This window comes from Hemiscyllium ocellatum, chromosome 7 (genome assembly GCF_020745735.1).
Source record: "Hemiscyllium ocellatum isolate sHemOce1 chromosome 7, sHemOce1.pat.X.cur, whole genome shotgun sequence".
NCBI classification, from domain to species: Eukaryota; Metazoa; Chordata; class Chondrichthyes; order Orectolobiformes; family Hemiscylliidae; genus Hemiscyllium; species Hemiscyllium ocellatum.
The window spans coordinates 2,282,696-2,297,159 of record NC_083407.1 but is presented as its reverse complement, the minus strand read 5'-3'; the positions used below and the strand labels follow the sequence as shown (position 1 = coordinate 2,297,159).

At 52.6% G+C, this 14,464-nt stretch overlaps 1 protein-coding gene across 3 annotated transcripts in view; it reads left to right on the top strand.

Moving 5' to 3' along the window:
* LOC132817687 (natural resistance-associated macrophage protein 2-like) overlaps positions 1–14,464 on the top strand; it is a 112,518-nt gene that overhangs the window by 37,734 nt on the left and 60,320 nt on the right. For 2 of the 3 annotated variants that reach the window (XM_060828189.1, XM_060828187.1), the window contains 2 exons: positions 6,381–6,467; positions 12,519–12,625. In XM_060828189.1, the coding sequence (XP_060684172.1) occupies positions 6,452–6,467; positions 12,519–12,625 (123 nt within the window). In that variant the 5' untranslated portion in view covers positions 6,381–6,451. Of the gene's footprint in view, positions 1–6,053; positions 6,157–6,380; positions 6,468–12,518; positions 12,626–14,464 lie in introns of those variants that run through there. The other variant, XM_060828188.1, reaches the window with a different exon arrangement.

Below are 14,464 nucleotides of genomic sequence, written 5' to 3'. Positions count from 1 at the left end.
CGGCAATCCCTCAGTACTGACCCTCTGACAATGCGGCACTGCCTCAGCACTGACCCTCTGACAGTGCGGCACTCCCTCAGCACTGACCCTCTGACAATGCGGCACTCCCTCAGCACTGACCCTCTGACAGTGCAGCACTCCCTCTGCACTGACCCTCTGACACGCGGCAATCCCTCAGTACTGACCCTCTGACAATGCAGCACTCCCTCAGCACTGACCCTCTGACAGTGCGGCACTCCCTCAGCACTGACCCTCTGACAATGCGGCACTCCCTCAGCACTGACCCTCTGACAGTGCAGCACTCCCTCAGTACTGACCCTCCAACAGCGCAGCACTCTCTCAGTACTGACCCTCTGACAGCGCGGCACTCCCTCAGCACTGACCCTCTGACAGTGCAGCACTCCCTCAGTACTGACCCTCTGACAGCGCAGCACTCCCTCAGTACTGACCCTCTGACAGTGCAGCACTCCCTCAGTACTGACCCTCCGACAGTGCGGCACTCCCTCAGCACTGACCCTCTGACAGCGCAGCACTCCCTCAGTACTGACCCTCTGACAGTGCGGCACTCCCTCAGCACTGACCCTCTGACAGTGCGGCACTCCCTCAGCACTGACCCTCTGACAGTGCGGCACTCCCTCAGCACTGACACTCTGACAGTGCGGCACTCCCTCAGCACGGACCCTCCGACAGTGTGGCACTCCCTCAGCACTGACCCTCTGACAGCGCAGCACTCCCTCAGTACTGACCCTCTGACAGTGCGGCACTCCCTCAGCACTGACCCTCTGACAGTGCGGCACTCCCTCAGCACTGACCCTCTGACAGTGCGGCACTCCCTCAGCACTGACACTCTGACAGTGCGGCACTCCCTCAGCACGGACCCTCCGACAGTGTGGCACTCCCTCAGCACTGACCCTCTGATAGTGCAGCACTCCCTTAGTGCTGAACCTGTTACAATGCTGCACTCTCTCGGTGTACCGTTTTGCCGTTTATAGGTATTAGAACATGTCGGATAAGGAAGTGTCCAGGGTCATGAGGTAACAGCTTCACTTGTCTTGTTTGAATGTGACATAAACACATTTGGCATCAGCTGTGTTTCAGCCGTGGGTTTTTATTGCAATCAGTCGCATGGAGGAATCACAAGATTTCTTCCTAAAAGAGAAGCAGATGTGAGAAAATTCACCAAGGATCCTCAGTCAGCACCTTCCAAACCCACACCCACTTCCATCGAGAAGGACAAGGGCAGCAGATCCATGGGAACACCATCCCCTGCAAGTTCCCCTCCCAGCCCCTCACCATCCTGACTTGGAAATATATCACCGTTCCTTCAGTGTCACTGGGTCAGAATCCTGGAATTCCCTCCCTCAGGGCATTGTGGGTCTACCCACAGCACATGGACCTTTACAAGAGACAAAGAGGAATGGTCTCTCCATGTCTGCCAGCCAGTGACACCCGCGTCCAACAAATGAGTTAAAATAACAAGACCAGCTCGTCCTTGCTTCATTCCCAAACATGAGATTCGCCTACAGCCTCCTAAAGGGCCATCAGTAAAGCAGGTGGGATTTTCTTACAATTGATAATGGTCTCATAGTCATCAGTAGATTCTTAAATACAGACATTATTTCTCATTCAGGTCAAACTCCACCACCTTCCAACACGACAATAACACCATGAGACTGTCTCCTATTGGAGGGTCAGTACAAAAGTAGCAGGGATCTGTTAGAGGGTCAGTGCTGAGGGAGTGCCGCACTGTCAGAGGGTCAGTGCTGAGGGTGTGGCACACTGTCGGAGGGTCAGTGCTGAGGGAGTGCAGCACTGTCAGAGGGTCAGTGCTCAGGGAGTGCCGCACTGTCAGAGGGTCAGTACTGAGGGAGTGCTGCACTGTCGGAGGGTCAGTACTGAGGGAGAGCCGCACTGTCAGAGGGTTAGTGCTGAGGGAGTGCTGCACTGTCGGAGGGTCAGTACTGAGGGAGTGCCGCACTGTCAGAAGGTCAGTGCTGAGGGAGTGCCACATTGTTGGAGGGTCAGTGCTGAGGGAGTGCCGCACTGTCAGAGGGTCAGTACTAAGGGAGTGCCGCACTGTCGGAGGGTTAGTGCTGAGGCAGTGCCACACTATCGGACGGTCAGTACTGAGGAAGGGCTGCACTGTCGGAGGGTTAGTACTGAGGGAGTGCTGCACTGTCGGAGGGTCAGTGCTGAGGGAGGGCTGCACTGTCGGAGGGTCAGTGCTGAGGGAGGGCTGCACTGTCGGAGGGTCAGTGCTGAGGGAGGGCTGCACTGTTGGAGGGTTAGTGCTGAGGCAGTGCCACACTATCGGAGGGTCAGTACTGAGGGAGGGCTGCACTGTCGGAGGGTCAGTGCTGAGGGAGGGCTGCACTGTCGGAGGGTCAGTGCTAAGGGAGGGCTGCACTGTTGGAGGGTCAGTACTGAGGGAGTGCTACACTATCGGAGTGTCAGTGCTGAGGTAGTGCTGCACTTGTTGATGGTAATGGTTGAGTGGGGGATATGCCGGGCCATGAGCTTACAGATTGTGCTGGAGTGTAGAGGGAGCTGCTGCTATTGGTGACCCACAGCGCCTCCTGGATGCCCAGTCTGGATTGCTCAATCTGTTTGAAGTCTGTCCCATTGAGCACGGTGATAGTGCCACACAACCCGATGGAGGGGATTCTCAATGTGAAGGTGGGACTTTATCTCCACAAGGACTGTGCGGTGGTCACTCTAACCAATACTGTCAGGGACAGATACATCTACAGCTGGCAGCTTGGTAAGGATGGGGTCAAGTCTGTTTCTCCCCCTTGTTGGTTCCCTCACCACCTGTCCCAGACCTAGTCCAGCAGCTGTGGCCTCTAAGGACCTGTCCAGCTCGATCAGTAATGCTGCTGCCGAGCCACTCTTGGTGGTGGGACAGTGAAATCCCCCCCACCCAGAGTACTCTCTGTGCCCTTGTCCCCCTCAGTGCTTCCTCGAAGTGTTGTTCAATATGAAGGAGTACCAACTCATCAGCCAAGGAAGGGTGGTATGTGATTATGAGCAGGCGGTTTCCTTACCCACGTTTAACCTGAGGCCATGAGACCCCATGGGGTCCGTAGTTAATGCTGAGGCAGCTCCCTCCTGAGTGTCTCGCACTGCGCCCACCCTCTGCCCATCTCTGACCGGTCGGTTATGCTGATTATTTGGAATTTGTGGTGATACAGAGATTAGAGATTTTATTGTGACCCACTGTCATTGTGTCAGTGGTTCATTTCAAACTGTCAGGGAGGAAGTCACAAGGCAGCGAAATGGTTGAAATGCAAAGGTCAGTTTTATCGGAGAATTACATAAATCCTTCCTGACTGTCAGCAACATCGAGAAATGTGTCATCAGGTCGTGTGACAGAGAGTGGAGCCAAGGAGGGAGATTCAGTTTGCCACATTGAGAGAGTGGTGGGCAGGTTCTGTCAGTAAAGGACAAATTAGATTAGATTACTTACAGTGTGGAAACAGGCCCTTCGGCCCAACAAGTCCACACTGACCCACCGAAGAGCAACCCACCCATACCCCTACAAATATTCACAATGACAATTTGTTGCAGAGCAATCACTTGATGGAGGGAAACAGAACTTTCAACTGTCAAACTTGAATTGGTGATTTAATCAGTGAACCAGTCAGCTTCAAACCCTTGGTACTGTCCTGACCCTCTGACAGTGCGGCACTCCCTCAGTACTGACCCTCTGACAGTGCGGCACTCCCTCAGTACTGACCCTCTGACACTGCAGCACTCCCTCAGCACTGACCCTCTGACAGTGCAGCACTCCCTCAGCACTGACCCTCTGACAGTGCGGCACTCCCTCAGCACTGACCCTCTGACAATGCAGCACTCCCTCAGTACTGACCTTCCAACAGTGTGGCACTCCCTTAGCACTAACCCCCTGACAATGCAGCACTCTCTCAGTACTGATCCTCCGACAGTGTGGCACTCCTCAGCACTGACCCTCTGACAGTGTGGCACTCCCTCAGCACTGACCCTCTGACAGTGCAGCACTCCCTCAGCACTGACCCACTGACAGTGCAACACTCCCTCAGTACTGACCTTCCAACAGTGTGGCACTTCCTTAGCACTAACCCCCTGACAATGCAGCACTCTCTCAGTTCTGACCCTCTGACAGTGTGGCACTCCCTCAGCACTGACCCTCTGACAGTGCAGCACTCCCTCAGCACTGACCCTCCAACAGGACGGCACGTCCTCAGCACTGACCCTCTGACAGTGTGGCACTTCCTCAGTACTGACCCTCTGACACTGCGGCACGTCCTCATTACTGTCCCTCTGACAGTGCGGCACTCCCTCAGCACTGACCCTCTGACAGTGCGGCACTCCCTCAGTACTGACCCTCTGACAGTGCGGCACTCTCTCAGTACTGACCCTCTGACAGTGCGGCACTTCCTCAGTACTGACCCTCTGACAGTGCAGCACTTACTCAGCACTGACCCTCTGACAGTGCGGCACTCCCTCAGTACTGACCCTCTGACAGTGCGGCACTCCCTCAGCACTGACCCTCTGACAGTGCAGAACTCCCTCAGTACTTACCCTCTGACAGTGCGGCACTCCCTCAGCACTGACCCTCTGACAGTGCGGAACTCCCTCAGTACTTACCCTCTGACAGTGCGGCACTCACTCAGTACTGAACTATGACAGTGTGGCACTCCCTCAGCCAGGACCCTCGGACAGTGCCACACTCCCTCAGCACTGACCCTCCGACAGGGCAGCACGTCCTCAGCACTGACCCTCTGACAGTGCAGCACTCCCGCAGCACTCACCCTCTGACAGTGTAGCACTCCCTCAGTACTGACCCTCTGACAGTGTGGCACTCCCTCAGCACTGACCCTCTGACAGTGCGGCACTCCCTCAGCACTGACCCTCTAACAGATCGCTGCTACTTTTGTACTGACCCTCCAATAGGAGACAGTCTCATGGTGTTATTGTCGTGTTGGAAGGTGGTGGTGTTTGACCTGAATGAGAAATAATGTCTGTATTTAAGAATCTACTGATGACTATGAGACCATTATCAATTGTAAGAAAATCCCACCTGCTTTACTGATGGCCCTTTAGGAGGCTGTAGGCGAATCTCATGTTTGGGAATGAAGCAAGGACGAGCTGGTCTTGTTATTTTAACTCATTTGTTGGACGCGGGTGTCACTGGCTGGCAGACATGGAGAGACCATTCCTCTTTGTCTCTTGTAAAGGTCCATGTGCTGTGGGTAGACCCACAATGCCCTGAGGGAGGGAATTCCAGGATTCTGACCCAGTGACACTGAAGGAACGGTGATATATTTCCAAGTCAGGATGGTGAGGGGCTCGGAGGGGAACTTGCAGGGGGTGGTATTCCCATGGATCTGCTGCCCTTGTCCTTCTCGATGGAAGTGGGTGTGGGTTTGGAAAGTGCTGACTGAGGATCCTTGGTGAATTTTCTCACATCTGCTTCTCTTTTAGGAAGAAATCTTGTGATTCCTCCATGCGACTGATTGCAATAAAAACCCACGGCTGAAACACAGCTGATGCCAAATGTGTTTATGTCACATTCAAACAAGACAAGTGAAGCTGTTACCTCATGACCCTGGACACTTCCTTATCCAACATGTTCTAATACCTATAAACGGCAAAACGGTACACCGAGAGAGTGCAGCATTGTAACAGGTTCAGCACTAAGGGAGTGCTGCACTATCAGAGGGTCAGTGCTGAGGGAGTGCTGCATTGTCAGAGGGTCAGTACTGAGGGAGTGCCACACTGTCAGAGGGTCAGTGCTGAGGAAGTGCCGCACTGTCAGAGGGTCAGTACTGAGGAAGTGCCGCACTGTCAGAGGGTCAGTGTTGAGGGCAGCACTTTCCCTCAGTACTAACCCTCTGACTGCGGCACACCCTCAACACTGACCCTCTGACAGTGCAGCACTCCCTCAGCACTGACCCTCTGACAGTGCGGCATTCCTCAGCACTGACCCTCTGACAGAGTGGCACTCCCTCAGTACTGACCCTCTGACAGTGCAGCACTCTCTCAGTACTGACCTTCCAACAACATGGAGCTCCATCAGCACTGACCCTGTAACCAGGCTGCACTCTCTCAGTTGTCCCAGTTTGCTGTTGACAGCGATAAGACCATCCTGGATATAGAGATGTCCTGGATCATGAGGTAACAGCTTCACTTGTCATGCTGGAATGTGACATAAACACATTAGGCATCAGCTGCCTTTGCCCAGTGGTTTTGTTACAATCAGTGATCGGCTTCTCGAAGCCTAGTCTGCTGTGTTGGTCATACAGAGAAGCGTGCTTGTGTAGCATGCTGATACGTGCTCATTGAAACTGAACTGAAATGGTCTGCATTGTTCTGCAGTTTATTGCTCTGCTGTTTTACAGGAGTTCAGAGTCCTGGAACAAGGAGTTACAGGGAGTTGGGCTGAGAGTCCAGTGTGAACCCGCCCTGCATCATGGAGGACAGTGCACGTGAGTCTGACCATCTTGGAACCTCGTTATCACCCGACACGCTGTTCCTTGCCGTACAGTCCCCACTTCATTCAATGTGGAGTTTGCATGCTCTCCATGTGTTGGCATGTGTGTGCTCCACCGTTCTCCCACTGTCCAAAGATGTGCAGGTTCAGGGGGCTGGCCTTCCTAAATTGCCCGGAATATGTACATGGGTTAGCCATGGGAAATGCGGGGTTACGGGAATAGCGTTGGGGTGTGGGATGATTTTCCGTGGGTTGATGTGAATTCAATGGGCTAAATGGCCTGTTTCAACACTGTAGGGATTCTATGTTGCTAATGTGTGTCTGAAAACAGGGTCTTATGGTGATGATGAGTGCCTAGAGTGAGGAGTTGCTGTTAATAATGGGAATAACCAACGCTACTTGGCTTTCAATGTTAGGAAGTCAGGAACAGCAAGAAAGGGATTCTGCTGGGAATGTTGAGGGATTTGGTGAGACCATATCTGGAATATGATGTGTAGTTTTATTCTGCACATTCAAGGAGGGATGCGTTTACATTGAAGATTCATCAGATTACTCGGAGGGTCAATGCTGAGGGAGGGCTGCACTGTCAGATGGTCAGTGCTGAGGGAGTGCTGCACTGTCAGAGGGTCAGTACTGAGGGAGTGCTGCACTGTCAGAGGGTCAGTGCTGAGGGAGTGCTGCACTGTCAGAGGGTCAGTACTGAGGGAGTGCCGCACTGTCAGAGGGTCAGTGCTGAGGGAGTGCTGCACTGTCAGAGGGTCAGTACTGAGGGAGTGCTGCACTGTCAGAGGGTCAGTACTGAGGGAGCGCCGCACTGTCAGAAGGTCAGTGCTGAGGGAGTGCCGCACTGTCAGAGGGTCAGTGCTGAGGGAGTGCCGCACTGTCAGAGGGTCAGTGCTGAGGGAGTGCTGCACTGTCAGAGGGTCAGTACTGAGGGAGTGCTGCACTGTCAGAGGGTCAGTACTGAGGGAGCGCCGCACTGTCAGAAGGTCAGTGCTGAGGGAGTGCCGCACTGTCAGAGGGTCAGTGCTGAGGGAGTGCTGCACTGTCAGAGGGTCAGTACTGAGGGAGGGCCGCACTGTCAGAGGGTCAGTGCTGAGGGAGTGCTGCACTGTCAGAGGGTCAGTACTGAGGGAAGGCCGCACTGTCAGAGGGTCAGTGCTGAGGGAGTGCTGCACTGTCAGAGGGTCAGTGCTGAGGGAGTGCTGCACTGTCAGAGGGTCAGTGCTGAGGGAGTGCTGCACTGTCAGAGGGTCAGTACTGAGGGAGGGCTGCACTGTCAGAGGGTCAGTGCTGAGGGAGTGCCGCACTGTCAGAGGGTCAGTGCTGAGGGAGTGCCGCACTGTCAGAGGGTCAGTGCTGAGGGAGTGCCGCACTGAAGGGGATATCCTTGATCTGAGACTGAGGAAACTGGATGATATTCTCTGGAGCTTAGAAGAATGAGAGGTGGCTTTGTTGAGATGTTTATTATTCCAAAGTGGCTCAAAGAATTGATACTTGAAAGGTGGGGAAGCTAGTGGAAGGAATTCTGGGAGACAGCATTTGTCAGCATTTGGAGAGAGGGGGATTAATCATGAACAGGTTTTGTAAAGGGGAGGTCACGGCTTACCAACTTGACTCAACTTTTCAAAGAGCTGACCAGGTGTGTAGGTAAGGGCAATGCTTTTCACCAACACACCTGGTCAGCTGAGGAAACACTAGCAAAGATGAATCTGGATAGGAGCGATAGTGACAGGGTAGTTGTTATGGGAGACTTTAACTTCCCCAATATTGACTGGGAATACTATAGTTCAAGTACTTTAGATGGGCCAGTTTTTGTCCAATGTGTGCAGGAGGGTTTCCTACACAGTATGTAGACAGGCCAACAAGAGGAGAGGCCACATTAGATTTGGTACTGGGTAATGAACCTGGCCAGGTGTTAGACTTGGAGGGAGGTGAGCACTTTGCTGATAGTGACCACAATTCGATTATGTTTATTTTAGTGATGTAAAGGGATAGGTATACACTGCAGGGCAAGAGTTACAGCTGGGGGAAAGGCAATTATGATGCAATTAGTCAAGATTTAGGAAGCATAGGATGGGGAAGGAAACTGCAGGGGATGGGCACAATTGAAATGTGGAGCTTATTCAAGGAACAGCACCTGTGTGTCCTTGATAAGTATGTACCTGTCAGGCAGGGAGGGAGTGGTTGAGGGAGGGAGCCGTGGTTTACTAAAGAAGATGAATCTCTTGTAAAGAGGAAGAAGAAGGCTTATGTTAGAATGAGACGTGAAGGCTCAGTTAGGGCACTTGAGAGTTACAAATTAATCATGAAGGACCTAGAGTGAGAGCTAACAAGAGTCAGGAGGGGACATGAGAATTTGTTAGTGGATAGGATCAAGGAAAACCCTAAAGCCTTCTATAGGTCGATCAGGAATAAACGAATTACTAGAGTAAGGTTAGGCCCAATCAAAGACAGTCGTGGGAAGTTATGTGTGGAGTCCAAGGAGATAGGGGAAGTGCTAAATGAATATTTTTCGTCAGTATTCACACAGGAAAAAAACAATGTTGTCGAGGAGAATACTGAGATACAGGATACTAGACTAGACGGGATTGAGGTAGGTAAAAACAATGACTGCAGATGCTGGAAACCAGATTCTGGATCAGTGGTGCTGGAAGAGCACAGCAGTTCAGGCAGCATCCGAGGAGCAGTAAAACGACGATTTGGGCAAAAACCCTTCATCAGGAATAAAGGCAGAGAGCCTGAAGTGTGGAGAGATAAGCTAGAGGGGGGTGAGGGTGGGGAGAAAGTAGCAGAGAGTACAATAGGTGAGTGGGGGAGGGGATGAAGGTGATAGGTCAGGGAGGAGAGGGTGGAGTGGATAGATGGAAAAGGAGATAGGCAGGTAGGACAAGTCATGGGGACAGTGCTGAGCTGGAAGTTTGGAACTAGGGTGAGGTGGGGAAAGGGGAAATGAGGAAACTGTTGAAGTCCACATTGATGCCCTGGGGTTGAAATGTTCCGAGGCGGAAGATGAGGCGTTCTTCCTCCAGGTGTCTGGTGTGAGGGAACGGCGGTGAAGGAGGCCCAGGTCCTCCATGTCCTCGGCAGAGTGGGAGGGGGAGTTGAAATGTTGGGCCACGGGGCGGTGTGGTTGATTGGTGCGGGTGTCTCGGAGATGTTCCCTAAAGCGGTCTGCTAGGAGGCGCCCAGTCTCCCCAATGTAGAGGAGACCGCATCGGGGGCAACGGATACAATCAATGATATTAGTGGATGTGCAGGTAAAACTTCGATGGATGTGGAAGGCTCCTTTAGGGCCTTGTATAGAGGTGAGGGAGGAGGTGTGGGCACAGGTTTTACAGTTCCTGCGGTGGCAGGGGAAGGTTCCAGGATGGGAGAGTGGGTTGTAGGGGGGCGTGGACCTGACCAGGTAGTCACGGAGGGAACGGTCTTTGCGGAAGGTGGAAAGGGGTGGGGAGGGAAATATATCCCTGGTGGTGGGGTCTGTTTGGAGGTGGCAGAAATGTCGGCGGATGATTTGGTTTATACGAAGGTTGGTAGGGTGGAAGGTGAGCACCAGGGGCGTTCTGTCCTTGTTACGGTTGGAAGGGTGGGGTCTGAGGGCGGAGATGCGGGATGTGGACGAGATGCATTGGAGGGCATCTTTAACCACGTGGGAAGGGAAATTGTGGTCTCTAAAGAAGGAGGCCATCTGGTGTGTTCTGTGGTGGAACTGGTCCTCCTGGGAGCAGATACGGCAGAGGCGGAGGAATTGGGAATATGGGATGGCATTTTTGCAGGAGGTAGGGTGGGAAGAGGTGTAATCCAGGTAGCTCTAGGAGTCGGTGGGTTTGTCAGTGTCAAGTCGGTCGTCATTAATGGAGATGGAGAGGTCCAGGAAGGGGAGGGAGGTGTTAGAGATGGTCCAGGTAAATTTAAGGTCAGGGTGGATTGTGTTGGTGAAGTTGATGAATTGCTCAACCTCCTTGCGGGAGCACGAGGTGGCGCCAATGCAGTCATCAATGTAGCAGAGGAAGAGGTGGGGAGTGGTGCCGGTGTAATTATGGAAGATCAACTGTTCTATGTAGCCAACAAAGAGACAGGCATAGCTGGGGCCCATACGTGTGCCCATGGCTACCCCTTTGGTCTGGAGGAAGTGGGAGGATTCGAAGGAGAAATTGTTAAGGGTGAGGACCAGTTCGGCCAAACGAATGAGAGTGTCGGTGGAAGGGTACTGTTGGGGACGTCAGGAGAGGAAATAACAGAGGGCTTGGAGGCCCTGGTCATGGCGGATGGAGGTGTAGAGGGATTGGATATCCATGGTGAAGATGAGGCGTTGGGGGCCAGGGAAACGGAAGTCTTGGAGGAACTGGAGGGCATGGGTGGTGTCTCGAACATATATGGGGAGTTCCTGGACTAGGGGTAATAGGACAGTGTCGAGGTAGGTAGAGATGAGTTCAGTGTGGCAGGAGCATGCTGAGACAATGGGTCGGCCAGGGTGGTCAGGCTTGTGGATCTTGGGAAGGAGGTAGAACCGGGCAGTGCGGGGTTCCCGGACTATGAGGTTGGAAGCTGTGGGTGGGAAATCTCCTGAGGTGATGAGCTTCTGTATGGTCTGGGAGATGATGGTTTGGTGATGGGGGGGTGGGGTCATGGTCGAGGGGGTGGTAGGAAGAGGTGTCCTCGAGTTCACAAGGAGGAGGTGTTAGCAATTCTGGAAAGTGTGAAAATAGATAAATCCCCTGGGCTGGATGGGATTTTCCCTCGGATTCTCTGGGAAGCCAGGGAGGAGACTGCAGAGCCTTTGGTTTTGATCTTTATGTCATCATTGTCTACAAGAATAGTACTAGAAGGCTGGAGGATAGTAAACGTTGTCCCCTTGTTCAATAAGGGGAGTCCCTGGACTGGACAAGCGAGGAAAGGGAATATAGGATGAACAATAAGATGCTGAGAACCACCGCAGATCAGAGGGAGCTTGGAGTGTGTGTACACTGTCTGTTCAGGTATCAGGACAAGGGGATAAAGTTGTTGAGAAGGCACATGGGATACTTGGCGAAAGTGAGGACTTGCCTTCATTAACCAAGGCATAGAGTATAAGAGCAGGAGGTGATGCTGGATCTGGATACAGTGTTGGTCAGGCCACAGCGAGAGTATTGTGTGGGGTTCAGGAACCCACATTATAGGAGGGATGTGGTAGCATAAGAGAGGGGGCAGAGGGAGATTTACCAGGATGTTGCCTGGGCTGGAGAGCTTCAGGTATAGAGAGAGATTGGACAGACTGGAGTTGTTTTTCTGAGACTAAGGTGGGGGGAGGGAGGGGGTGGATAGCGGGGATCATGACTGAGATGGATAGAATGGTGGGGGCATAGACACAGTCGGCAGGAGGGAATGTTTCCCCTTGTTGGAAGGATCAATGCCCAGGGACATGGGTTTAAGGGAAGGGGCAGGAGGAGGGTTAGGGGGAATGTGAGGAAATACCTTTGCCCCCAGAGGGAGGTGGGGAATCTGGAACTGACTGCCTGTGAGGGTGGGGGAGGCAGGCACCCTCACCACACTGAAGGAGGATTTTGATGTACCTTTGAAATGCCAAGGTTATGGCCAAACGCTGGGGCATGGGATTAGGGAACGGTGAGGTGGCTGTTTCTCACTGGCACAGACATGATGGACTGAAGGGGCACTGTCTGGGCTGTAGATTTCTATCGCTCAATGACACTGAGCTTGAGTACTTGAGGTTAGAATTTGAAAGATGGGACAGTCTCAGGATAAGAGGCTGATCATTTCAGTTTGAGGCAATAAGCATGCTGACTCTGAGAGTTGTGAAGGGGTAGGAATTATCCCACAGCACAGTGATTAAACCATGATTAAATACATGTGCAGCTGAGAGAACCAGATTAGAGGTCTCTTAGAGGAAGCAAGGGAGAGGACACGATAGAGATCACTAAACAATGCACAGGCACCACCTTATCATTTACACGCACACTGTCTAAATACCCCCCCTACACCACGTGTAAACACATTCACTTCTTTATATGTTCCCCAGGGAATAAAATGATCATTTTTCTCGCAGGGCCAGTGAGTGACCAGGAGGAAATTCTGAGCAACAACAATGGCCATCACCGCCACACAGACCAAACCTACCTGGACGAGAAGATCGCCATTCCTCATGCAGGATCGGTAACTCTCATTCCCAAACCCAATCACAAAGAGGGAACCAGGCTTTATTGGTAAAATATCAGAGGGTCAGTACTGAGGGAGTGCTCCACTTTCAGAGGGTCAGTGCTGAGGGAGTGCTGCACTGTCAGAGGGTCAGTGCTGAGGGAGGGCTGCACTGTCAGACGGTCAGTACTGAGGGAGTGCCGCACTGTCAGAGGATCAGTACTGAGGGAGTGCTGCACTGTCAGAGGGTCAGTGCTGAGGGAGTGCTGCACTGTCAGAGGGTCAGTGCTGAGGGAGTGCAACACTGTGAGATGGTCAGTACGGAGGGTGTGCTGCACTGTCAGAGGGTCAGTGCTGAGGGAGTGCCACACTGTCAGAGGGTCAGTACTGAAGGAGTGCCGCACTGTTAGAGGGTCAGTGCTGAGGGAGTGCCACACTGTCAGAGGGTCAGTACTGAGGGAATGCCGCACTGTCAGAGGATCAGTACTGAGGGAGTGCTGCACTGTCAGAGGGTCAGTGCTGAGGGAGTGCTGCACTGTCAGAGGGTCAGTGCTGAGGGAGTGCAACACTGTGAGATGGTCAGTACGGAGGGTGTGCTGCACTGTCAGACGGTCAGTGCTGAGGGAGTGCCACACTGTCAGAGGGTCAGTACTGAAGGAGTGCCGCACTGTTAGAGGGTCAGTGCTGAGGGAGTGCCACACTGTCAGAGGGTCAGTACTGAGGGAATGCCGCACTGTCAGAGGATCAGTACTGAGGGAGTGCTGCACTGTCAGAGGGTCAGTGCTGAGGGAGTGCTGCACTGTCAGAGGGTCAGTGCTGAGGGAGTGCCACACTGTCAGAGGGTCAGTACTGAAGGAGTGCCGCACTGTTAGAGGGTCAGTGCTGAGGGAGTGCCACACTGTCAGAGGGTCAGTACTGAGGGAATGCCGCACTGTTAGAGGGTCAGTGCTGAGGGAATGCCACACTATCGTAGGGTCAGTACTGAGGGAGTGCCACAATGTTGGAGGGTCAGTACTGAGGGAGTGCTGCACTGTCGGAGGGTCAGTGCTGAGGGATTATTGACGTGATCTGCACTCCTGGTGATTTCATGTCCTTTAAAAAGTACTTGGATGAGTTGAAACGTGATATTGATTTTGGCTATGGGACTGTTGTGGGAAAGTGGGACACGTGTGGGTGATAGTATATTTTTGGGTGTACAGGCTTGATCATCTGAAGGGTGTCTTCTGCTGTACTGTATGATTTTGTGATTCTGCTTTCATGTGACAGATTAAACCAGGGTGTGGCTGTTCATTCAGGTGGAACGCAATGATCAGAATCAGTTGTATCCCGTGACCAGGCCTAATATTTGTGTTGAACTGACCTTAGCGATGCTCACATATTCTGTTGATTTGATGAATGACTGCGTTTGGGAAGTTGCTGTTTGTTAAGTGGCTGTTGTGTCAGTGCAGAAACACAGCTTCGCGGTATGCTCCATTGGCTGTACTCAAACAACCATGGCATTTCCTGTAATAGCGAAAGTGCGAGAGAAAGAGTAGGCGCCCTTTAAACAGGTCGGTACCTGCTCTGCTTCAGCTTTGGAGTCAGGCTGTTTCTGTCCAAACCCAGCCGCAACACTTTGACTGGGCACATCGTGTTCTAACCCTGAGGCTGTCAGTAATCACAGCTGAAAATGTGTTGCTGGAAAAACGCAGCAGGTCAGGCAGCATCCAAGGAACAGGAAATTCGATGTTTCGGGCATGAGCCCTACTTCAGGAAAAAAAACTGGAAGCAGTCAGTAATCAGCCTGGTCATCTGCTGATCCGGACTGAGGGCTGCTCATTTCAATCAAATTTGAGTTTCAGATTGGTCGTAGAGTCG